Raw genomic sequence first — 25,188 nt, forward strand, 5'->3', positions numbered from 1 at the left:
GGGCCCTCTTTAGACTGGAGAACGCCCCCTCACAGGCTGGCGTCCACGTGAAGGATTGGTTAGCTTGAAGGAGGCGGAACAGGGGTGCTCCAATGCAAGAAAATCCCTTCACGAACCTCCTGTAGTACGAGGCCAGCCCCAGGAAGCTCTTCAGCTCCTTCTGGTCCCTCGGGACCGGCCAGTCTTTGATGGCGCTGATCTTCCCTTCCAGTGTGCTGATGCCTTCACCATTCACTCGGTGGCCCAGGAACTCCACCTCCCGCTGCATGAAGTGGCACTTTTCTGGGTGCAGTTTCAGTCCAGCCGCTGCAATTCTCCCCAGCACCAGCTTCAGAGACTCTAGCGCGGCCGGGAAAGACCCACCGTGGACAAGGACGTCGTCCAAGTACACCAAACAACTTTGTCTTGAAACACCGGCCAGCACTGTGTCCATCAGTCGTTCAAATGTCCCTGGCGCATTGCACAGCCCAAAACTCATGACCTTAAACTGCCAGTGTCCTCTGGCTGTGCAGAACGCCGTCTTAGGTCTCGACTCAGCCGTGAGGGGGACCTGCCAGTAACCACTGCGCAGGTCAAGCGAGGAGAACCACGCAGACCCGGACACCAGGTCCAATGTGTCGTCGATCCGCGGAAGCGGGTAGCAGTCCTTCTTGGTCACCTTATTGAGCGGCCTGTAATCTACACAGAACCGGGGCCTGGAGCTCTTTTTTCTGGGCACCATGACCACGGCAGATGCCCAGGGACTGTTGGATGGCTCTATGATCCCTGCCTCTAGCATCGCATGGACCTCCTGGTCAGCGGCCTCCTGCCGGACCAAAGGTAGGCGTCGGGGGCGTACCTTGACTGGCCGCGCATTCCCAGTGTCAATGTGATGCTCCACCAGGTGGGTGAGACCCACTTCATTCTCAGTGAGGGCAAAAATGCTTTCAAAGTCCCACAGCACCTGCCACAGCTGTTCCTGCTGTACGACATCCAGGCCATCACAGTTCTTCTCCCAGATGGACCGAATCGCCCCCATCCGGCTCTCTGCTGGCCGGCCTGGGGTTACTGCAACTGACACGGTTGGGCTTGATGCCATCACTCCCCCCAGTGGTCTGTCCATCTCAGGGCGAGCGAACTCTACCCAATCTACCGTCGGTTGTAGTGGGGTTGAGTGTGGCGCCCACACCGGCGGACTCGTCACTTCTGGATTTGCGGTTTTAATGGTCACCCCCTCAGCACCCTGCTGACAGGCTGTAATCAGCTTCACATGCTGACCACTCGGCAGGATGAGCACCCCAGCTCCCAAGTCCACCACAATATTTGCAGCTTTCAAAAAGTCCCGACCTAGTATACAAGAGTCACAAATGTCAGCCACCCAGGCTGAGTGAGTTGTTGACAGATCTCCAAGAACAAACACAAATGTCCCTCTTCCTCTCATCCGGGATGTTTCACCGGTCACGGTCCTCAGTTCTGTGAGGGTTGGTCTCAAGACGGTTCCCACTGGAACAACGTCAGGCCTCACAATCGTGGCTGAAGAGCCAGTGTCCACCAGGGCAGTGCAGGAAACGTCCCCAATCTGCAAGTGAACAAGACTGGGGTCCCCCACATCCGTCCAGCCCACCATTACAACAGTCTCGTCCTGGACGTGTGGGTCCCTGCACACATCTTCTCCGCATGCAGGTTGCAATTCCCGGTAAACAACTGGAGGGGTCCGCGTAGTCCGGTCTACACGGACCCTTTTTCGTTTCCCTGCTGCTTCGTCATCTTTGGGCAGCGGCGAAGCAGATGACCTGGTTGCCCACATCCCCAGCAGACAGCTGGGCGCATTTTTCGATCACTCCCTTCCTCCTGTTGTGCTGGGCGGGTCTTTATTGCACACACTAGCTCATCCACCCATGCAGGTCTGCGCTCCCCTCCCTCCGTCACCGAGGTCGCAGAAACGGGGCAAGCCAATGTCTGGAGCGCCCCCTTGGCTGCAATCTCCCTCTCCGTGGCGAGATCAAGCGCCTCTCCCAGGGCTGGTGGGTGAGCGAGCTGCACGTGCATGCGCAGCTCATCTGGTCTGAGAGCTTGAATAAACTGGTCCCGTATCAGTTCGTTTTGGACCGCGTTGGGCATTCCAGCATATGCGCGCCGACCCAGGCTCTCTATCTCATGTGCGAGGTAACGTAGCGGCTCACCTGGCTGTCTTTCACGCTGCTTAAATTCACAGCGCAGCGAGTCACGCAAGTTAAACTCTCCAAACCGCCTTTGTAACGCTCCCACCAATGCGTCATAATCAAGTCTCTCCTCGCGGTTCAGCAGCAGCAAACAGGATGTAGCGTCCTCCGTGAGCGATAGCGCCAACTGCACAGCTTTCGCCCTCTGTGACCATCCCGCTGCATCAGCCACCAATTCAAATTGAGCCCTATATGCCTCCCAACTCCCCTTCCCGGAGAACTTGAGTGCTTTGATGGCAGGCCACGCGAGCTCCTGGGCGCCGCCATGAATGTTTACGTCCAGCCGGCCCGCCGCGACATCTCGCGGGACGTCGTCCCGTAGTCCGATTTTGGCGGGCTCGTCATCACACAGACCGATTTTGGCGGGTTCACGCTCGCTTCGGCGCGAAGTAACAGCTTTATGACGACCGCTCTCGGTACAACTTGATGCGGGCATGTCAATCACGCACTCCACGGCTTCCTCCTTTATCTTCCGCCGAGTGCCGAGTGGGTCGCCGAACATCCTCTCACACAATCAGGAGAACGACGGCGAATCCAAAACTTCTGACACCAATGTAATGCCCCTACGTGTGATGAAGAATGCACGCAGCCACTGATCCAATCTGATCGCTTTTAATTCCACAACTACAGCGGTAACAAACACAATCAACAGGAGTTACTGTTAGCCGCAACTCACGCTCACACACTCCCCACACAGACTGCCGAACTCAGCCCCAACTTCCTCAACTCCCCCCTCCGGTCTCTCTCACGTCACATCCTACTTCGTTGGCCACACCCTCCAATACGCACAACAATGAACAGACAATACAAGACATTACAATATATATAAGTTCCATCATTATTTATTTACAAATCTGTTTAAAACAGTGGGGAAAAATATGACCCTGCTTGATCTCTTAAACTCTGCTGCCACCTACTGTCTGTTTTTGTAATAACTACCACTGCTTCTTGCATTCTCTTCAGTTCAGAGGCTGCATCAAAGCCTTCTTTATGTTCTAGCATAAAAAAAAAAAGATTAAAAAAAAATGTATAACTACGTCTTTGGGACACTTAAAACATTTAAAATAGAACGTGTTTATACGTTTTTGGGAGCAAATGAGTTAAAAAAAAGATTCAGAATTGTCTTAGAGTGCATTAAGTTAGGTGTGTCATAAATGTAAGAAAATACATTTAAATTCATGTTAACAGTAAAGAAAACACTAAGGTACAAAAAATTTTGGCCTTTATTTTGAAAAAATGTTAAATAAACAAAATTGGAATAAAAAATTTCGGCCTTTATAATTCTGTTTTCCTATGAATTTATGGGGGGAAAAAAGTCATTGAACCAGTTACTGCCTGCACATAATTTAATTTGGAAAGTAATTTTTAAGTTTTTATATTTAACCTCACTACTGCTTCTTCTCAGCACTCACTTTCAGTAGAAGGTTGGAAAAAACTACATTTGACAAAAGACCTGCGTGAAAAATGGAAACGGAAGCACAAAGCACAACACCTGTAGTTTCACTTTCACAGCTGATTGTGTGAATTTATTTTAATTTTGACACTAATGTATGGTTGGAAATCATACGTGTGCAATATATTCACATTTGATGAAGCGCCATCGTCACGTTGACGTCGTGCTGCAACCACAGAAAAGATGACAGGTTGAGAGAGGAAAGGGTGTTTTGATGCCGTGTTGGTGGGGGTGGGCAGTCACGCTGCCAGTGTTGACGGAGCTTTTATGTGAGTGATTTGTTCTTGACGGCGTCCGCTCATTAATCTTTTACATCTTCGCCTCCGGTTGTTATTCCTCAGAAGCCTGTCAGCCTCTCCTCACTTATTTTGACAGCAGCACTTACTTTTATCTTCACGACAAAAAAACGAGGATGGCGAGGGATGGGTGGACAACCGTTGCTGCTTTTTGTTGTTTCCGCCACCTGCTTCTGAGAGCAGAGTTTTGTAACAATTCCATGTTGGGGAATTCCAAACAATAAGGTGCTTTTCCGAGGGGGTGATTTTCAGTCATTTTAATTTTTGCGGCAATTTTTTTTTCTGGGTTTAGCCCCCTGACGTTCCATCTACTAAAACAGTTGATGACAAATGATCTAAAACAGTGGTTCTTAAACTTGTTGGAGGCACCAAAAGCAACTAATGTTGATAACGATTCAAACAAGCTCGTCTAGTTCAAGGCAGTGAGCTGCAGGTGGCTGAAAATCATGTAACATGTAATAAACAGGTGCTATTAGATCTCAGGAATGGAAAAAAAAAAGTGTGTAATCCATCTGAGAAGTGCATGTGGACATCAGATCGAAGGCTCCACATACGGGCTCCTCGCCCCACTGCAAACCCGCAGCGATGAAATTGCATCACATTTTTCGATGCATGCTTTATGCGCGCTTGCTACCTTAAGGTCGCATTGGAAAAGAAAGAAAAATGCTTTTAATGGAATTCACTCTTGAAGCACACCGCTCGGATTTAATTACAGCAACGTGTTCGTTTGACCCTTTTTCGCAGTCAAGTTTAATTCCACATCCGGTGTGATCCTCCTTGAAGGACTGTGCTTGTAAAAAAATGTTGATCGGGTTGTTAATGTTAAAGAGGAAGTTAACACCCCAAAAATTTCTCGACAGTAATGTTTTATGCAGTCTAAATACGATATTCTGGTAAATATTGTGTTTGTGGTATATGAGTGAATCAGCAAAATCGTGCAGTTTTTTTTTTCAGTATAAGAAAGCGGCCATTTTGCCACTTGCCACTTGTGAAAATGACATCACAGTTGCTCAGGTCTCAGATAACAACCAATCACAGCTCAGCTTCAGAAAACAGGTGAGCTGTGATTGGTCGTTGCCTGAGCAACTGTGATGTCATCTTCAGTGGACGGCAAGTGGCAAAATGGCCGCCTCCTGAGATGGATAAAAATGGCTAGCTTTTGCTTCATAACTTGTATTCCACAAATGTAATATTAATCAGAATGTCATGTTTAGAATAGTGAGGTCACAGATAACATATTATTGTCAAGAAATGTTTAAGGTTGACTTTTTGAAAGGCTACAAATGTGAACGCCCCACTGTAAACAACATTTATTTTTAGTGTGTTTTTGCCATTGCAGCTGGAACTTAGCTTGAATTAAAAAAAAAAAAAAGAGAGAACGCTGCTAGTTGTTAGCATGTCTGGTTGATTTGGTGTGGCCCGTGCGGCGGATGGGTTCATCGCCTGCGCAGGTTTTATTCAACTTATCAGATCATTTAATAATATTTTTTAGGCACATTTTTTCTGCGGGAACCAATGTAAATGTGGTGGTTACGCAGACAGTTATTTGGACTGTTTTAAGATCCCTCTTGTCCACTGTTACCCGTTTCCATAAAAAAAACGCACACATTTATGGCATATGCAGATTCACAGTTCTAAGATTGTCACAATTTCCTTGATTTAACACACTGCTAACTGACTCTCTAAAAGTGTATAATCCACATTAGGATTCTGCCCGTTGTTGCTCACAGTGATTCTGAAGTGTGCGCCTGCTGGGTCCAGGTGAAACAGAGTTTGAAGCCAGCTGAAGGGCATGCGTGAATGTAAGCAGCTGGGCTGCCTCAAATACCCTTTTGATGCTCATTTGCGCTGTTTAAAAGAAGACTTTAAATTCCTCCACCAAAAAAAAGGGATTAATTCAGGTGTTAGCAGAGAGAATTGGGGAATGATTCTGACACAGTACGTGACCTTCAAGGAAGAAGTACAAAAACAGGAAAAGGGAAGAAAGTGAATGTATTCCGACAGATTTGGTTTGCGTTTCAGTGCTGTGTCGCACTCTTGTTCTCCATCCTGCAGAAGGATTTGCAGCTCAGCAGAGAACTACGCCTTCCTGGATGTAACTCTTTCAGTTCTGGTTTCCTCCTCCATCTTCTCATCTCACATTCTTGTCAGACTTTTTGAGAACACCACTGGTACAATAGTTTGAATTTGTACAATATGAAACCCATAGAAGATAATCAAACCTTTAACTGTAACACGCAATATTCATTTTAACCTGTTATCGGGTCTGGACTGGCCATCTGGCATACAGGGCAGATGCCCGGTGGGCCGACATCTTTTGGGGCCGATGCAGTGTTTTTTCATGATTATTTTCCACTATTTACAACAAGAGACCTACAATTTAGAAGGGTCAGTCAATTAATCAATTTCGAATATAGATAGCAAACTGAAACATCATCAATAAACATCAGTGGTAGAAATACATGTTAGGCAAGACTGGCTGGTGGGCTGAAGTCAAAATGCAGGGCCGTTTATTTATTTTTTATTTATTTTTTTATTTTTTTTGTGCCAGTCCAGCCCTGCCTGTTATTAGTCAAATGCAAGGTGGTTTAATAGAAGTAATTGCTGATGTTTGGGGTCAAACACAAATTACAATTGCACCTTTTATTTCATTTAAATCAATTAGCCAAATGAAATATTTAACTCCGAAACATATTAACGTATTAACATATAAGAGAATAAAAAAAATAAAAATGGAAGAACTTACAACAAAGAAAAGCTTTATTAACTGTATGTAAAGTGCATCTGAAATTAAAAAATAAAATTAAATCCTTAATTAAACTATAAACATTTTTTTCACTGACCATGTCAAACCATATGATACGGAAAAATAAAATTACATAAAATCAATAAATAATAATGCATTCAAACTGATCACCAACATTAACTCAGGAGCACAATATTTAAAAAAAAAAAAACTTTAACCTGCAAAACAAAAATATAAAATAATTTGTGCTGATTTATTTATTTTTGCTGTGGCAAAGTGTGCATGCTCAGTGCAAACAAAACCCCTACACCACAGAGCGAATGCTCCCTGCGCACACTGCCAATAATGAGCGCCACTGCCCCCTAATGTAGTGGAGGTGCAATTGCACTTTATTCTAGGACAGAAAAAAAATAAAATAAAATAAAAAATAAAATTAAAAAATAAAGCATGTTTCCCGATGAAGCCTCACGTCCCCCCCCCCCCCCCCCCCCGCCCCACTATTTGAGAAGTACTGCTTTACAGTAACATGAATCTCTGTGTAAAACTGACTGTGAAGATTCAAGTCAAAGATTTTGCTTTAATTTCTTTTGTGTGATCCAATCCGAGTTTGATTTGATAAATCATTTCAGCCCACATAGCGCTTTAAACTGTTTAAATTCAATGTCAAATGTGTAATATAAAAGTCATTTGTCATTTTTACCCCATTATTTAACCACTGTTATTAGTAGAACGTAAAAGCAATTTCTGAACAAGTGACATCACATGAAATATTTTGGCCAAATTGCGAAACGTTGGATGAATAATCATAACCAGAACAAATGAGCAGCCATTTCCACCAACATCACTTTATTCCTTTTACAAAAAGATTGCAGTATGAAAAAAAAACAACTTACATTTGCAGCTCACAAGTGAAGGAGTGCCATTCGGATTCATTTCATACACTTAAAGAGCAGAATAGTGTAACTAAATACATTTCTGAAAGACAGCTAAACCGGAGAGATAATCAACACTGCCGATAATTAGTAATACATTCACAATTATCTCTGCGTCTGTGTGCTTAATAGGCCTTCCTTTTTCAACAGAAATACTTGATTGATCTGCATTATAAGAGTGCAGTCCCGTTGTGGTCAAATGAGGATGCAGCTTTTCCCGCAGGTATCTTCTCGCTCTTTGATTAGAAAGCCCCCATTTGGTCTAATTTTGCCTCCTTTCCAAGAGAAGGTGATCGTGAGACACAAAGAGGTCTCAGGCACTTTTTGAAGTCATGAGGTTTTTCCCATGATGTAGTTTTGATGACCAACTGGAGGTAAACGTCACCGGGTTTCCTGGACTATACATTAGGTACACCTGCAAAATACAGCAGAACTGCCAAAGTCCAACACCCACAAAGTGAATACAATTAGGAGTTCAACCGCACATTTTCTGGAAAAATGACGTTCAAAATGTCATTATGTATGATGTGGGCAAATATTTGTCAGACTTTGTCTCAGTGGCTTAACTGTCAGGCCACATTTACACAATGTTAACAAAATGTCCTCCTTGGGGGCCATTTTTTATTTTTTTTACTCTGTATTCATTTCAACAAAGTTTCTCATCTGCAACGTGACTGTCGCAGCAAATGTTTTGACAGTTTAAAAAATGTTTTTAAAATTTCACGATCAATAACTGCCTGTCCTGTTATGCCACTCGCGTTTTCACTGCCGTCTCATTTTATTCGCGGCGAGCAATAAAAACAACAAAAATTATTCAGTGAAATGTATGGCAAATAAATGTACAGGTAAATAAAGGCTTGCCCTAAATGCATGTTTAAAAACAAACAGTTTTTGAAGATTGAATGCAATCGTACTTAACCGAAATGTTAAAATAAAGCTGAATTGTAATTAGGCAGTGCTTTTTTTTCTTATACCAATAGAGGGAGCTGTTCTACATTTTGAGACACACAAAATGAGGATTCGGGTCAAAAAATGTAAAATGCATTTCTCACTATTTCAACATCATATTCAAACAGACATTATAACGAATTTTACAAATATGGTTTAATTTCGCCTGAAATGTATCTACATATGGAAGTGAATGTTCTTTGATTTTGTTTTCACACTGTGTACTTATAACAAGAATTGGATTTCTTACTTGATTCACAAAATGATGATTTTTCAGTTTGAACATCACTTTTTTACTAGTATGACAGTAGGAATGTTAAGACTTTAATTAAACCATTACCTGTACTGGTTTTAATATTAACCCTGGAATGATTTAATTCACTTTTATAAAATATTTAAAAACTAGAACAACTTGAAAGTCACCCAGCAATTTTTTTTTTTTAAATGGCTAGACTGTATATAAATGTAGAAATGGCTCAGATCACATCTGTTTAAATTCCACCAAACTTTTATATGCCCTTCTTTAATGAAATCAACACGAGTGGGAAAGTTATTTTGGATGTCGCCCCAGGTCATGGCCAGTATAACATTTGGATTTCACAATGTAAGAAATTTCTGAAAAATTCACCCAATAAATGAGCATTAAAAGTGGGAGTTGTACATAGTATGCCGGTATTGTATATGGCGTTTGAGTGGATGGTAGTAACCTGATAATAAATTCCTCCCTGGAATTCATATAATGTGTAGATGCACAAGCCAGCTCAAGTTTTGATGGCTTAAAAACTTCAGGCCATTTTGGTTAATATTGGGCAAAAAAATTCAGTCAGTTATTGATGAATCATGTCTTGAATTTGATGCAAACTTGACTACTTGACTTCACGTAGTTTAGTATCTGAAGAAGGAGAAGAAGGAATGGCCTTCTGATTATTTCAGCACTTAAAACTCACACCCATTTTACCCAGGAAACACACGCACACACACCAGCCTGATTTCCTGAAGAATATGGCAAGGAAACTCCAAATAAATTTCAATTCAACAGCTCTCTTTTCCAAGTCTGTTCAAAATTATTTTTGTGTTTTGTTAAGAAATTCATCTAGAAAAAGTCTCTGTTCATTTCACATTGTTCATTCCGCAGAAGAAAATCTGAAACACACATTTAAGATAAGAATATATAGTATTATAAAATGGGTTTTTTTTCTCTCTCCTCAAAAGTCATTGCAGTCTTTTGTGATCCATCTGAGGAGCAGCGCTGCACTTCAAAGCCTTTAAAGTCAAAATGCATTCTGTACGTGCAACCCAATATTGCGGATAGTTGCACGTCCACCGCGTGGCCTTCGATCCCGTTTAATCCCGTTCCTGTCTTTGCTCCGCCTCCGCCCTCCAACAAATATCTGCACGTCGGTCGTCATGGCTGTTCTTGATGTATAACGTCTCTACAGCGTGGTGTAGATGTAGACAAAGATGATGACCAGCAAGTTAAGAACGGTCCCGATGATGCCCAACATGGCCAAGATGGTCTCCTCCTTGCTTTCTTTGTCTTGGCTTCCCCTTTCCTCATCACTGTAGACAGAGTTGACCATTTTCCCTGGAAGCATCTGGAGTTTGCGTTTCACACCAGTCTGAAGTGACAGAAATTCATGTAAGCATGATGTAGTTTCACCCCAAAAGTCCAAACAAAACAAAGAAAAACATATTTTTTCTCTCTACATTTTTTTCATAGCCCCACAATGTTTTTCTATTAAAAGAAAAAAAACAACACAAAATTTGGTGATGCATTATTTTCTATTGTATAGTCTCATCAAAAAAAGTATTGTACTTCCATTGTTGTTTTTTTTTAAATATTATAAAACAACACATTTATATTTTGTATTTTATTTTATATTTTAATGTATTCATGTTTTGATTTTATTTTTTTGTTGTTTTTTGCTTTAACATTTCTTAGCATTAAACATAAATTTTTTGGGATAAAAAAAAAAACATGCCAAATTTTGAGCTGCGTGTTTTTGTTGTTGTTTTTTTTGTTTTTTTTTTGTTCAGACAGGACATCGTCACAGTTCTAACAAAAAGCAAGTCTGTCCAAAGTTGTCAATTTAATTAAGTAGATGGATGGATGAATGGATGAATGGATGGATGGATGAAAAAACACAATGGCTCCCAATCTGTAAATAGTAATAAATAAATAAATAATAATTTCACTGTCATCTTGCCTCTCGCATGTTACACCGTGTTGCGTAGCCGCCTGCGTGCCGCCATATTTTATTCACGACTGCAAGAAATATTTTCCCATCAAAAATAAATTAGGTGGAGGCGTTTTTCTTTAATAGAATATCAGCCATCTGCTCTGTTCAAAGCGCGCAAAAAGAGTGCAGCGTTCACAACGATGAAACATTCATTGTCTGTCGTTGGACGGTTGAAAATAAGCTGTGGGGAAAGATGCCCTTTAGCGAGGATTTCTGCCTGAAACCGTCTTCATGTAGCTGTTGATTGCAGCCATTAAAAATGATGGCGCACTCCTGAGTTTCAACTAGTGTATTGTTTTATGCAGCCTGCGGTGAGGTGTGTATAAAAAGTAACCGTAGTATGTTCTCTTTTTGTTGCTGCTGCTGTTGTTGTAGATCCCAGAGGCGCAGCAGCTTGTGCAAGTTGGCATCCGAAACCTCTCAGGAGAAACGTGTTGTCTCTTTGCAGGTCAGTGGGTTGCACACGGCGACTAGCGACAGCAAAAGCTTGTAGGCTTATAGTGGACCAAAAATAGACTTCCTGACAGGAAGTGGAAAGGCTGGAGTATGATTGCATGACCAATTACAAAACTTTGTGGCCATGAGCACGCAAGCATGAGTAACTTATTTATTTTATTTTATTTTTTTATGTGTGTTAGCTTTTTGTTTACACGGAAAATAGGTGCCAAAACCGTTTTTTTTTTTTGCTTTTAGTGATAATTATCTCAGTATAACCATATAACCATATACTATTATACTAAAGTATATATGCTTAGCTTTGGTGATGGGTTGGCAGTAGTGTTGTTCCGATACTGTTTTTTGGCCCCCGATACTGATCCCGGTACCCAGCTTTGCAGTATCGGCCGATACCGATACATAGTTTTTTTTTTTTCCCTCAACGTGAAAAAGCTGTCCTGCCATTGGTTCAGAGCATTCAAGGGCCAATAGGATATCTTAGATCGGCATGCAGTGAACATGTCACATATCAGTGAATGTCGTGCACGAGCAAGACATTAAGATGTCGCATCCAAAATCCTATATTAGCGTTGGAATTAATGGTATCGGCATGTTACTTGTGAGTACTCACCGATACCACTATTTAATGCAGTATCGGCGTGCAGCATGCACCACAGAGTAGTTACTTGGGACTGTACAGAGATGCCGCAAGATGGCGACAAAGCACTACTTTTGTCCAAATGAAGCTCCTCAGCTGATTTCAATATAGTTCCTTGGCAAAGAAAATGCAAAATAAGCGCAGTTAATTCGTTGACGCTCGCTGCACTGAGGTCTCCAACTTCTTGTGCGTGCCTGCAAGTCGTCTTCCTGTCTTGTGTGCATCATGTCTCAGAATCAGAATGAGCTCTCGACAACCTTGTTCACAGTAAGAGGCTCATTGAGGGGGAAACATCAGACCTGTTGACCGCAGGAAGATGTTGCTCTCGTGATCCATAATTTCTCCTGTGGGAGCTTTGTTGTTCATTCTCTGATCTTGAACAACGGGCCTTGATTGCTCCTCCTGGGGAGCACCATAAAGAGGGCATCGCCACTACCTTAGAGGAGATCTTTGTGAACGTTACAAGATGTCTGCCAACTCTCAAGAAGTGGAGGAGATGAAAGAGGAGAGAGTTAGAGGCGAGGCAAGATTGTTCGTGATGATGGAGATGACATAATCGAGCATGTTTTCCTCCAAAGTGTCCATACAGTGTACGCCAAATTAAAACAGACAAGCTAGTCGTTGCTACTCAAGATAGTTTGCGAAACGTGTAGCTAAAAAAACAAAACAAAAAAAACAGTACATTGATTTATCACTAAGTCAAATACATAACAAAAATGGCGAAATGAGGATTGGAACCTGGATCTCAGAACTGTGAGGCGGACAGGCTCACCACTAGGGATGTAACGATATCCAAACATCACGATACGATATTATTACGATATGAAGGTCACGATACGATAATTATCACGATATTGTGGGGGCGATATTGTGGCGATATCTAAAAAAGAGAGGTCATACTTTTTTAGTAAAAAAAACAAAAAAAAACAAAAAAACATTGTGATTTTGTACATAACAGCAATGCATATAAACCACCTACAATCTCTAATAACAATAATGAGGCACTTACTTGCTAATGCAAGCACACATTGATCGCTTCACAAGCAAATTAGGTTCCCTTTCGTCTGACAATTAGCATAGATTTTAAACAGAGAAGGCCAAAACATCCCTAATGAAAATTAAATTGCACTAATAAACTAGCCACTAGAGGGTGCTAGAAGTGCACAAATGGAAATCAACCTGACTTTTTTTTTTTTTTTAACAAATGTGTTCCTTTTAAATATTGTGAACATGACGACGACGATATTGTGGCAGTTTTAATATCGTGATATCACGATATTGCCCTTATTGTGACATCCCTATTAACCACTAGGTCAACAGCATGAAAAACGGCAACTGCCAAAACAACAAAGAACTTGATCAGGGGCCAGGAATGAAAAGTCCTAGACTAGCAGTCAATCACAGACTTAACCTGGCTGGGCATGCAATTTACTCACTAAAGGGGAGTAACCCATCTCCCAAAATATCCACCCATTGCCATTGCCAAAATGTTTTAGCTTATAAAAAATAAAAAATAAAAATGTTCAAAATTCCAAAAAGTCCATTGTTATAATTTTACAGGTTGGGATGGCTTGCCACAAGATTTTTATAATGTAAAATATTGTCACGTTAATAATCTAATGCTAATAGCTAATGTCAAAGAGACAAGAAATTAGTTAGGCAGTTCTATTATTAGCATGACAGTATTTGCCTTGGCTCAGTGAAGGTCGGTAAACGCTGGGCTATGTCATTAGGCAATGTAAAGATGTCAGTTTTGCAGCACACCCCGTATCTGCATATTTTCCCTGATACATTTAGTATGAACTTGAAATTGGCCTGACAAGAAAAACTCATAGGCAGAGGGAAGATCATTTTCCTCCTCTGGCGATCGCTCCAATTGATTCGTTATTTGACTTTGCCCCATCCGGAAGAAGTACAGAGGATTCTGTTATCTCTCGCTATTGATTGCTCCTGTCACTCAACAGCTCATTTGAACACTTTCATGCCTGATTAATCCGGGCCGTCGTTGTCAAGGCCGCTCAGCAGTCCAACCTTTTTTTTTTCATTTTTTTTTTTCACTGAGTTATTATCCTTCCGAGACCGGGCTCGCACCTGTGCAGCAACAAACCCGCAGGCGTTTAAAACAAAAAACATAACGAAAAAAAAAGAACAGTCAGAAGAAGTGATGGCAGACCTCAGACAACAAATCCCAACACTCCTGCTGGCTTGCGCCTAATAGAAGCTAACATCCACAGATCAGTGGGGAGTGAAACCGTTTGCCTCGTGAATAATCGTGAGCATGTCAAACAAGGAAGCCAGATGCTAACGCGCTCCGACAAGGCACGATCGCTTTTGGCGTTGCGGAATGCGCATGCAGGTGCACGCCCACCGCGACACACTTGGTGATTAGAAAGCGTCTCGTACCGTCAGCTGGAATGAACTTGCCATTTTTTTCCCCAGTCTTTGTTGGATTGACTATGTTCTGTTTACAAAAAACTGTGAATAATTGCCCGTCATAGTTTAAACTGTAAATATACCCCAAACTATGATCTCCAAATACTTTAATTTCATGTCAAACTTTAAAAGATTTGATTTTGGTAAATATCCACTGGAAATGCATGTGAACATGCACATGCGGCGTGTTTCAGAATGAGCACAAAAACTGCAAATAAGTGAGTTTTTCAACAAATTATCTTTATTTCGATACTTTACTTTTAGAAATTAATATTCATTTACGTGATAACACTGATCACTTTTAAATTAGGAAACACATATCAATATGCAGGTAAGACGTTATTTGTTTAAATCTCTGTCAAGGAAATCGCAATGTCCTATTACCAGTGGGCTATTTTTTAGAACAGGTCCGTGAGCTACTCATGTGGTCCTTGGGGGTTACGTAGGTACCATTTTGGTGACCCCTGTCGGATGCTAATAGAGTAACTGGACCTCCACCAAGGCCAGACAATCTGAAATTTTGACGCACAATTCTTACTGAATTTTCTCATTACTGAGGTGTTTTTTTTTTTTTTTTTAATTATTATTATGATTATTAATATTATGATGATGATGATGATGATTATTATTATTATCATCATCATCATCAATATCACTGGTGGGCAGTCTGCCTAAGAGTTTTGAAGTTTGTTTCTTGACTTCGGTCGTCGGTTACTCCAGCTTCCTCCCACATTCCAAAAAACACGAATGCTGAGTTTAATGATCGAGGCAAACTGGAGGGAACAAAAAAGTCGAGCTCAACAAAGCATGACATGAAAATTCTGGCGCTTATCACGTGTCGGTCTACTCGACTAGAACTCTAGTTTTCCAATTGATTCTGTGCTCTGGTGCTGCTGATTTGGTCAGCAACATAATTTAAATTGGCTTAGCAGTTACCACATCTGTATTATTATTATTACGTTTTTTTCCGGAGAGGAAGCAATCAAAGAGAATACAATGATGAATCATTCAAAGTTCAGATTCTTGTGCACATGATGAAGTCTTGAGTAGTGGTTAGCACATCTGAGGATCAGGGTTCAAATCTCGGCCATGGACTTCTTGTGTGGACTTTGCATGTTCTCTCTACTGGTTGTTTGTTCATATGAAAACACATTTAATTTACCAATATTGTCTACTAGCCTATTTCCAAAGCTAAGAGTTGTCAAAAAAAAAAGTTTTGTTTACTTTTCGGGTAACAAAACACTTAAAGATACATGCAACCAGAATATTAGAAACACCTCTGACTCTGTTGTAATGTCTGACAAGTATCAAAACTCTGAGGCGTACCTAAAGATTTGTCCCGTCAGCAACGTATTTGAAAGAAAGGCTTCTAAGTCTGCATAAAAAAAAAAAAATGCACGGCCTAATAAATCCGCTCAAAAGAAGTGAGCATGTTGCCAAGGGTCAGACGTCAATTAAAGTCATTGTTGCCGTTACGTAAGAGTCACTTTCACCTGCTAAGAGCACGCATGACATGACGGCCATCACCCGGAGCGTCTTTTTTTTTTTTTTTTTTTGGCCACTATGAATGATTCACACAAAAACAACTGAGCCTGGAAAGCCCCCCCTTTTAATAAAGTATACATAACCTCAGGTCATACATAAATGTATCCCCAAATTATGGCCCGTTAAATATGCAGACCTACCTTGCAAAGTATCAGGAATAACATGGACATACTGGAGGTGGACACTTCCCGGGAGTGCGCAGACAAGTAAAGTGACGGCGGACCCCTCTCATCCTTCAGGAGGGGGCTCACTTGTCGTCCGAGCGCTCCACTTGTCTGTTCATCTCTCAACTTGCTGGAGCTTGAAAGCGCATACGGTTCTGCTTGGTCTTGTCTGAGTGGAAGGATGATGTCAAGTTGAAGAACGGATGATGGGCTGATGTGGGTGGTGGGAGCGAGAAGATCGCACGTGAGCGCCTCCGTCCTCCTCTTTCGTCTCAGTTCTGCAAACAAACAAACAAACAAAACAAAACAAGCGGGGAAAATATTTCACTTCACGTCCGTTGCCTCGTCAAAGAGTTTTTGAATCAAACTTTGAAGGTTGTTTTTGAAGCACCTTTCGTCAGGAGTGATGCGAAGGGCACCCGTCACCTCGCGCTGCTTTCAGACGAGAGGCATCCCCCTACTCTCTCTTTCCCTCGCTTTCTCCCCCCCCCCCCCCCAACCGCATATTAATGCAGCTGCGGTTGCCCGGCAACGCACTCGAGGGAGTCTCGCGCACGCGCGCACACGCACGCACACACAGCCTGGCGACAAGAAGCGATTGTGACAGAGGCCGAGATGAGGGGCGCCGGTTTCCTCTGGTGTGTTTGGAGGACTCGTGTGAGAGTGTGATTTGTAAGGTGCATCAGTGTGTGTTTGATGTGCCTTTCTAATTAGGGCTGAATGGTTTTGAAAAAGAATCTAATTGCGAACACGCACACACAATTTTGCGATTGTGATAAATATACGATTATTTTTTCAAGTTTCTTTTCCTATGTATTTATTTTAACAAATGAGCAATAAATTAATCTGTAAAGAATATCAGATTATTTATTTATTATACATGAACGTTTTTGACTTGTAGGTTAGTCTTGTGCTAAAATAAAGGCAAATGAACCATGAATTAATATGAACTAGGGATGTTCGATACCACTTTTTTTTCAGACCGATACCGATATTCAGACCCTCAGCACTCACCTATACCGATACCAACTACTGATACCAGTAGTACATTTTGACAAATAAAAAAAAAATCACTAAAAGATATTTTTAAACAAATATATTTCCTTTAATTTTGACAAAAACAAAAAACACAGCACAGTCACTCTTCAATAGTCTTAACGCTCAAAATAAAACACAAAAATGCTCTTTTAGTTTAAGATTCACAATTTTGAAGTACAGTATTTCCAAACCGGTGAAGTTTTGGTGAAAAACTGCTGCAAGCTAGTGCCAGTTGCAGGCGAGGAGGACTCACTTAACGTCTTCCCCCTCTGCCATTGGTCGCTTGTACTCGTCTGCGTCACGAGTACTCAAGTACTTGAAAAAAGTTTGGTATCGGCCCGATATCCATACCTGGTATCGGTACTCGCTCATCCCTAATATGAACGTCAGTTTATCTAATCACAATTTGACACTATTACAGTAAATTTTGTAAGAGTAAACTAAGATTTACACTTGGTAGAGTAAAATAAAAAATTGAAAAAAAATAAAAATAAAACTCACTCAAGGGTTAAGGTTCGAACCCACAACCTTCAGCTTAGGAGACTGCCACGCTACCATCTGAGATAGGCCCCTCCCACTGTATGCTTTTCTCCAAGAGACCAAATATCGTTTTTGGTCTGTTGGAGGTGGATTCCATGCAATCATGGAATCAGCTGCAGCTGACCCGAGCAATGTACTAGCAGACGAATATTGGTATCGGCCTTGTTTTAAAAATCTGATGGTCGATAAAAGGTAAATCTAAAACCATTTTAATCTCAGGGAACTATTTCAGTTATTATTACATTTTGGTACAAAAATATTTACTGTAGAAAACTATAGAGCGCTATGGTATTTCCTTGTTTAAGTTTCCATTTTTAACTTTTTAAGACATGCTGATAGTCTTGGGAGCTCCCTGAACATTTTGTTAGAAATTTAAAAGAATGACTATTGCATAAGCTTAAAAACGGCAACAACAAAAACACTTCTACATTTAGAAAAGTCTGAAAAATTGTTCAATAAACATGCTTTAAGACATTACAACATCAAGTCAAGATTGGCATTTGTATTTTAAATCATTTTTACACCTCCCCACACTTTTTTTTTTTAAACTGAAAATGAATATCGGTTCCAAATATCGGTTATCGGCCTCCTTGACTGCAAATAATCAAAATCGGTATCATCACTTGAAAAAAAAAAAAAAAACAAAAAAACGTATCTGTCTATCTCTGCTTGCAATTCCCACCCCTCACCCCACCATCCACACTATTATTCCAACCATGCAACGTATGAGCCAGATAGCGCCATCCGACGCGAGTAACCTGCGGGATATTTTACAAGACAATGAAGCACTAGGACGAATCGTCCGTCCTTTTCTCCTTTGCCTCACTTCACCTCCGCCAGACGAAAGGACGCCGGCTTTCAGTCTTTGTCTCCCAAGTAGAAGGAGAAGAAATGACTCACACAGAGGCCAGACTGAACATTTCTCATTTTAAGACACTTTCACGCCTTGAATATTTATTGTTCTTCATCAGCTCGCACTAAGCCTAATAGTAGCTTCTTTGCGAGGGAGATACACTTACAGGCCCATTTAGTTCCTGGAGAATCTAATAACATCCAATACAAGAGTTGAATCATATTCTGCCTTTATGGATTTTTTTTTTTTTTTTGTAAATATTTGGAAATAAACGTTTTATATTGAATCTCAGTACTTCACGAAGGACAGGAACTTGCTTGTGTTTTTATCAATTCAACAGGAAAAGCTATCTAAATGGAAAATCCTGAAATTTCACACCCCATATGCCCAACATTTTGTAAGTAATCTATGTATGATGCATTTGCTCCAGCAAACCATAAACCTGTATTAACTCATTCACTGCCTTTGACAAGTATACTTGTCAATTGTATTTTTTAGAGCGGTGCTAAATGGGGGCGAATCTGAGCATGCTCCACTGTAAATATCAAACTTGGAAACAACTTTACTGATGCCCAACCACCGGTAGATGACATCATTGCCCCATTTTATAGGAAATAAACACAGTTTCAGAGTCCATGGGAGAAATGGCTGTATTTTGGCAAACCTACATTTTTCTGCTGTCAATTATAAAAGAACGGGACGGGACAAAAAGTAGGGAGTCTATTCTGTTATTTGGTAGATTCGGTTTATATATAATTATTGAATGTAATATCACGTGAGTATTTGAAATGTAAACATTTTCTATAATGACTGGCAGTGAAGAGGAAGTCAACCCCAAAACAAATTCTTGACAAAAATATGTTCTATGTAGCCCCACTCGTCTAAATACGGAATTCTGGTCAATATTGCGTTAAGCAGCAAAATCCAGCAGTTTCTATCAATATCATAAGGCGGCCATTTTGCCACTTGCCGTCGACCGAAGATGACATCATAGTTGCTCAGGTCTCATTTAACAACCAATCACAGCTCAGCATCAGAAAACAGATGAGCTGTGATTGGTTGTGAGAACTGTGATGTCATCTTCAGTCGACAGCAAGTGGTAAAATGGCCGCCCCGAGATGGATGAAAACGGCTGGATTTTGTTTCAAAACTTATATTCCACAAATGTAATATTAATCAGAATGTCATGTTTAAACATGTTATTGTGTATTGGACTGACCAGAAATATATATATATATATTAAAAAAAAAAAAAAGAAAAAAAAAAGCTCACATACAAATACATGTAAGTTACGACCACAATATAAACATAACCATTCCATTATATTCACAGCCTTTGTTGCCCGCGGGAATGTTTGAATTGTCAAACCGCTGACAACAAACAAGGCCGGGTGCCGCTTTGTGCAGCAAATGACCTGCACTGTCCAACAATAAAAATGGAAATGTAAAAGGACGATTCCCTCTGTGTTGTGGCGCCGCTGGTGTGCATAATTTGATGCCTCGCGGTGTCACTTCCTGCAAGGACATTTATAACAATTAATCTGGGTTTCCATCAAATGTTGGGAGCAAATCTGCAGAGTGCTCTGAATACATGCTGATAATCCACCATGTCACGTCAACGGCTGTTCTAACAAGCCAATATCGGTGTAGAAACAGGCACTGCCACTTGTAGACTCGCTTTGTGTGTGTGTGTGTGTGTGTGTGTTATCATTATCAAGCTGTTCACTTTTTCCAAATCATGTTTTTCACTGCAGTTGGGGACCCGAGTCACATGCCAATTTTACGACTTGCTTGGATAAAACTTACACACACACAAAAAAAAATCCAATTAATTTGACCTTGACTTGGTATTTAAAAGACTCAATTTGACTTAGACTTGACTACATTCTTGCCTGTTAATATTAGAAAACCTGAATTTTCACGACTCCGAGCAAATTGTGTTGTTTTCAAAAGGAAAGTAATTTCTTTTGTTTGTTTGTAGTGTGCTCCAACCTGGCGACCCACCAGTAAGCTATGATGTGGAGTGCAGAAGCCACATCTGGATTTTAGAGGCGAAGATGATTACATTTTGATTTGAACATTTTGTTTTTTAAGAAATCGGGGGGTGGGGGAGACGGCAGCATGTAAGGTTTTTGCAAATTGAAAATAAGAGACACAACATCTAACTTTGTGCGTCACTATAAAACCTACCAAGACAAGTAAACTATGTTAACTTCACAGTTTAGCTAACCGATGGCTGATCAAACATGAACTAAGCTTAACTCATTCACTCCCATCCAATTTCACTGAAGCAACCCCAGGGTATTGTGTTTTGTTGCTATAAAATTAGATTAGATTAGAGTCTCTTCTTTCATCAGGAAAAAAAAGTATATTTATATCAGTTTCCGTTTTGCAGCAATTAGCATTAAAATATAGCTAAGTTTCATCATTATTCACAAATCTGTTTAAAACAGTGGAGAAAAGAGGTTGTTGCAACATGGCCCTGGTTGATCTCTTATACTCTGCTGCCAGCTGCTGGCCGTTTTTGTGAAAGCTACCATTGCTTCAAGCATTCTCTTCAGTTCAGAGGCTGCATCAAAGCCTTCTCAATGCTCTAGCATAAAAAAAACATAAAAACAACAACAAAACATGTACGTCTTTGGGAGCATGGTAATATTTAAAATAGAACGTATTTATACGTTTTTGGCAGCAAATGAGTTCAGATAATAATGTAATAGCCAATATGAAGACCATTAAAACCTGTCATTGTAAACATTCTTCTGTATAGATACTGAGTGTGAAGTATAATAAGTAATGAATTGACTCAACAAACTTACTGCTTTAATTTGATGATAAAGTGTCTAATAAGATTATAATGTATAACAAATCTGACATCTTTGCTGTGATGCAAGGCGACCTTAGCAAAATGTTTCCTGCTTTACCTCATATACCTTAGGTCAAAAATTTGTAACATGTTGACAAATCACTACTTTTAAATCACGTTTTTTGCAATGTTCAGCTCCATGATTGTCTCCCGCCAAACTCCTTTCTTGTCACATGCAAAATGTAAAAACAATTCTGCTCATTTTGTCTTCGTCTTAGAGGGAATACAAATTTCTAATCGCTTTTTTTTATTTATTTTTTTTTTTTATTTTATTTTTTTTTTTTAACACAAAATAGCATTCACAAAAGTGGCTAAATATAGCAACGGAATCGCTAAGTTGGCAACACTAAATTAGCTCCTCTCTGTTGAAGCAAGGAAGCAGTGCCAGTTGAATGTGGTTGACTTCCTTTCATATGAAGAGCTCATGAATATTTAGTTTGAAACGTTCAAAAAATAGCTGCCATGGCATTCAGGGAAGCACAATGTAGTTTTTGTACACTGCAATTGGGACTAACGGCAGAATGCTCACCTTTTTTTTAAGGCATCTTGATGATGCACTTTAAAGCTGAACAGTCTGTACAGTTTTAGTTTATGACTCCAACAAATTGACATAATTTGGCAATTTGGGGATGAAGTGCTTACCTGGTGAAGGGAGTAGTGATTGCATACTGTAAGACCAATAAGGACCGCCCCCTCAAACCAGGCTGATCAATAAGATCAAAGTTTGCTAGATTTATTTATTTTTTATTTTTTATTTTTTTAATGCTTGAGATATTTTGACAGAGGCACGTTAGTAGGAAGAATACAATGCATTTATTTTGCGAAAATGTTGCATATGTCTCCATAATGAGTTTGGGAGATCTCATGGTGACTCTGCTTTCACCGTGTTAGATGACAACTGACCTAATTTCCTGACACAAAAATGATCTGATGGTCGTCCAACACGTTAGGCTCAATTCTCGCAGCGGATGTCCAGCTTTTTGCCTAATTTCATCGTGGCTTGGCTGCAAAAAGGTTTTACGTGCATCTGGAAAGTAATCACAGTGCTTTAACTTTACTTTTTTTTTTTTTTTTTAAATAATTTCAAGATGGAGTGTTTATTAACATACTGTGGAAAGGGTCAAACACAGTGAATACTCTCCTGCTACACGTTTACATTTCTACAATCATTCTAAAAGATTGAAGATAGGGCTTAATTTTGCTGTAAGGTGTTTATGACAAACATTTCTTTTTTTTTTTTTTTTTTTTTAGAACTCGCTCAACTGTGTTGAAATCTTGGTAAAATCTAATGTGCACATTCAGGAATAAATATTACATTTTCAGTAGTGTTGTTCCGATACTGATACTGGTATCGGCAGAGATGCCGATACTGCATAAAAACAGTGGTATCAGTATCGGTGACTACTCACAAGTTACATGCCGATACCATTAATGCCGACGCTAATATAGGATTTTGGATGCAGCATCTTGTGTCTTGCTCGTGCACAACATTCTAAGATATCCTATTGGCCCTTGAATGCTCTGAACCAATGAACCAACAGCTTTTTCATGTTGAGGAAAAAAAAATTAAGTATCGGTATGGTATCGGTATCGGCTGATACTGCAAAGCTGGGTATCGGTATCGGGAGCCAAAAAACGGTATCGGAACAACACTAATTTTCAGTCTATCATCATCAGCACAATTTTGTAGTGTAGTTTTTCATATGATTTCCTGCTAAATTCCTGTGGTGACAGGTTGACTTCTGTTCCTTTGACAGAAACTACATTAATACAAAAATTGATCCAATATATAAATTAATTTTTGCAGTCACAGAGAAAAAAAAAAAAAAAACTTGAGGTGAAACTGCCAAAAGTGTTTCACAAAACACTTAGGCTTGATTAATTGCAAAGGATAAACTTCCCTAATAGGCCTTTTGTGGAGGAAATGGAATTGGTAAACCTTTTGCACAATCTTTAGCAGGCATTGTCTCGGCAATCCAAATGAATGGAGATGTCATCGGCAAGAAACGCACATCTGCTCTTCTTCATTTTGTCTCTCAGACCGACCGACCGACCGACCATCCCTTCTCATTTGTCCTTCAGAGGAGTGTCGCCCTTTTAAACAATCATCAACTTCAAAGCTGTAAAGTTGAGCGCAGTGAACCTTCTTGTATTTCTGTTCATGGAGGAAAGCGGCAACTGTCCTGAGGCAGGACTCATAACTAACTTTATTTCTGAGTAGTCGCTGTAAAAAATATCGTGAACCTCCACTCATTGCGAGGATACATTCCAGACCCACCCACAGTTGGTCAAAATCTGCAATATAAAGATAACTTTTTTTTTTACATAGAGATTCCCAACTGGATTAAAGACACAGTTGGAGAGGAAGTGATGCCAACATGCCAACAATTCAACAATTTTAAAGATTTTTTATTTTTTATTTTATTTTTTTCCTGTGCTGCCGGTAGACTGATGAGCTTCTAGCGTAGGCCGGACAGTGTAAAAGCATTCCAGAGGATGCATCGCTCGCAATGGAAAGCTGAGGAATCGGGAGCCTTAGGAAAGCCATTACCGATTGACTTTTGATGGAGGTGTCCTCAAATCTGATCAAATAAAATAAAACAAAAATAGAACTGCTGGACACACGAAAAAGGCAAAATCACTCAGGACGACTTGAAGTAATGCTTTTAGGCTTGATTGGCTAATGCTTGAAGCGGGCCAACCCAGGACCAGGCATTTTTTATTTATTTTTTATTCAATTACAATTATTAAATGTGCAGCTTGGTAATCAAATCAGACATCACATGTGTACTGGAAGTCGGATTTGACCTCAGTTTTGGATCGCAGCAGGCCGCCACATCTGCCTTGAAGTGCTTGAAAAATTGAGTTTTTCCATTACATTTATACACTGATGACTCGTTTTGATTAGTAAGTGAACCTCAGTCATTAGTTGATTGTGATAAGTAAACATCAAAGGCGTGATTTGCGACACCGATCGATAAGATGTATTAATTATAGCTTTTAATTGTGGAAAACCCATTTAGAAAACCATTTGGCTTCTCAAGAGGTTTAAAGGTTCTTGCCATGTACTGTTGGTCTTGAAAGAACAGCAAAAATTCTCTAAAATGCTGGCAAGAACGGCTTTCAAAATATTCTTATAGTAATCAGGTCTAGTGCTGTCGAAATTAATCTATCTCAGCTGGCTTTGGGTAGTAGGCGGGGGACACCCTGGATCGGTTGCCAGCCAATCGCAGTTGAAATTAATCTAGTAATCAATTATCAAATTAATCAACAACTGTTTTAATAATCAATTAATCGTTTGGAGCCATTTTTTATTTATTTAAAATAGTCCAAATACTCTGATTTCAGCATATCAACAGTAATTGTTCACTGATTTGAAAGAAGATGATTATCTTCTGTGTTTAATCAAAATAAGACATTTGCAAACATCTGTTTTTATTTTGGAAAACAATTAGCGAACTGGTAACAAACATACGACATCAATCCCCCCTTTTTTAAAATCACTATATGAATACGAAGTACGAAGTAAACACCAATCACTGGTTAACTCATTTACTCCCAATAACGTATACATGTTTGTTTTTTTATGTTCTAAGTGTCCCAAAGACGTATTTATACGTTGTTTTTTTTTTTTTATGCTAGAGCATACAGAAGGCTTTGATGCCGCCTCTCAACTGCAAAGAACGGTTGCAGAAATGGTAGTTATTACACAAACGGCCAGCAGGTGGCAGCAGAGCAAAGGAGATCAACCAGGACCATGGTGAAAAACTCAATTACTTACAATTTTAAATAGATTTATGAAACTGATTAAACTTAGCTCTCTTCTAATGCTAATTGTTGCAAA

General features: G+C 40.2%; 1 protein-coding gene and 1 long non-coding RNA gene across 2 annotated transcripts in view; one reads left to right on the plus strand and one right to left on the minus strand.

Annotated features, from left to right (window-relative positions):
* The window catches only part of LOC144032287 (uncharacterized), a 32,728-nt gene extending 12,127 nt beyond the window's left edge, over positions 1–20,601 (plus strand). The window contains exons 3-4 of the long non-coding RNA XR_013287746.1: positions 11,192–11,264; positions 20,463–20,601. This is a non-coding gene — a long non-coding RNA (uncharacterized LOC144032287). The remainder of the gene's footprint in view (positions 1–11,191; positions 11,265–20,462) is intronic.
* LOC144032286 (protein TUNAR-like) lies at positions 9,829–14,182 on the minus strand. Its single transcript, XM_077540042.1, has 2 exons — positions 14,083–14,182; positions 9,829–10,195 (listed from the first exon to the last, which is right to left on the minus strand). Exon 2 carries the CDS (start codon positions 10,169–10,171, stop codon positions 10,010–10,012), a length of 162 nt encoding a protein of 53 aa, XP_077396168.1. The 5' UTR covers positions 10,172–10,195; positions 14,083–14,182; the 3' UTR covers positions 9,829–10,009.
* Positions 20,602–25,188: the final 4,587 nt, after the last annotated feature.

Source organism: Festucalex cinctus, chromosome 12 (assembly GCF_051991245.1).
Source record: "Festucalex cinctus isolate MCC-2025b chromosome 12, RoL_Fcin_1.0, whole genome shotgun sequence".
NCBI classification, from domain to species: domain Eukaryota; kingdom Metazoa; phylum Chordata; class Actinopteri; order Syngnathiformes; family Syngnathidae; genus Festucalex; species Festucalex cinctus.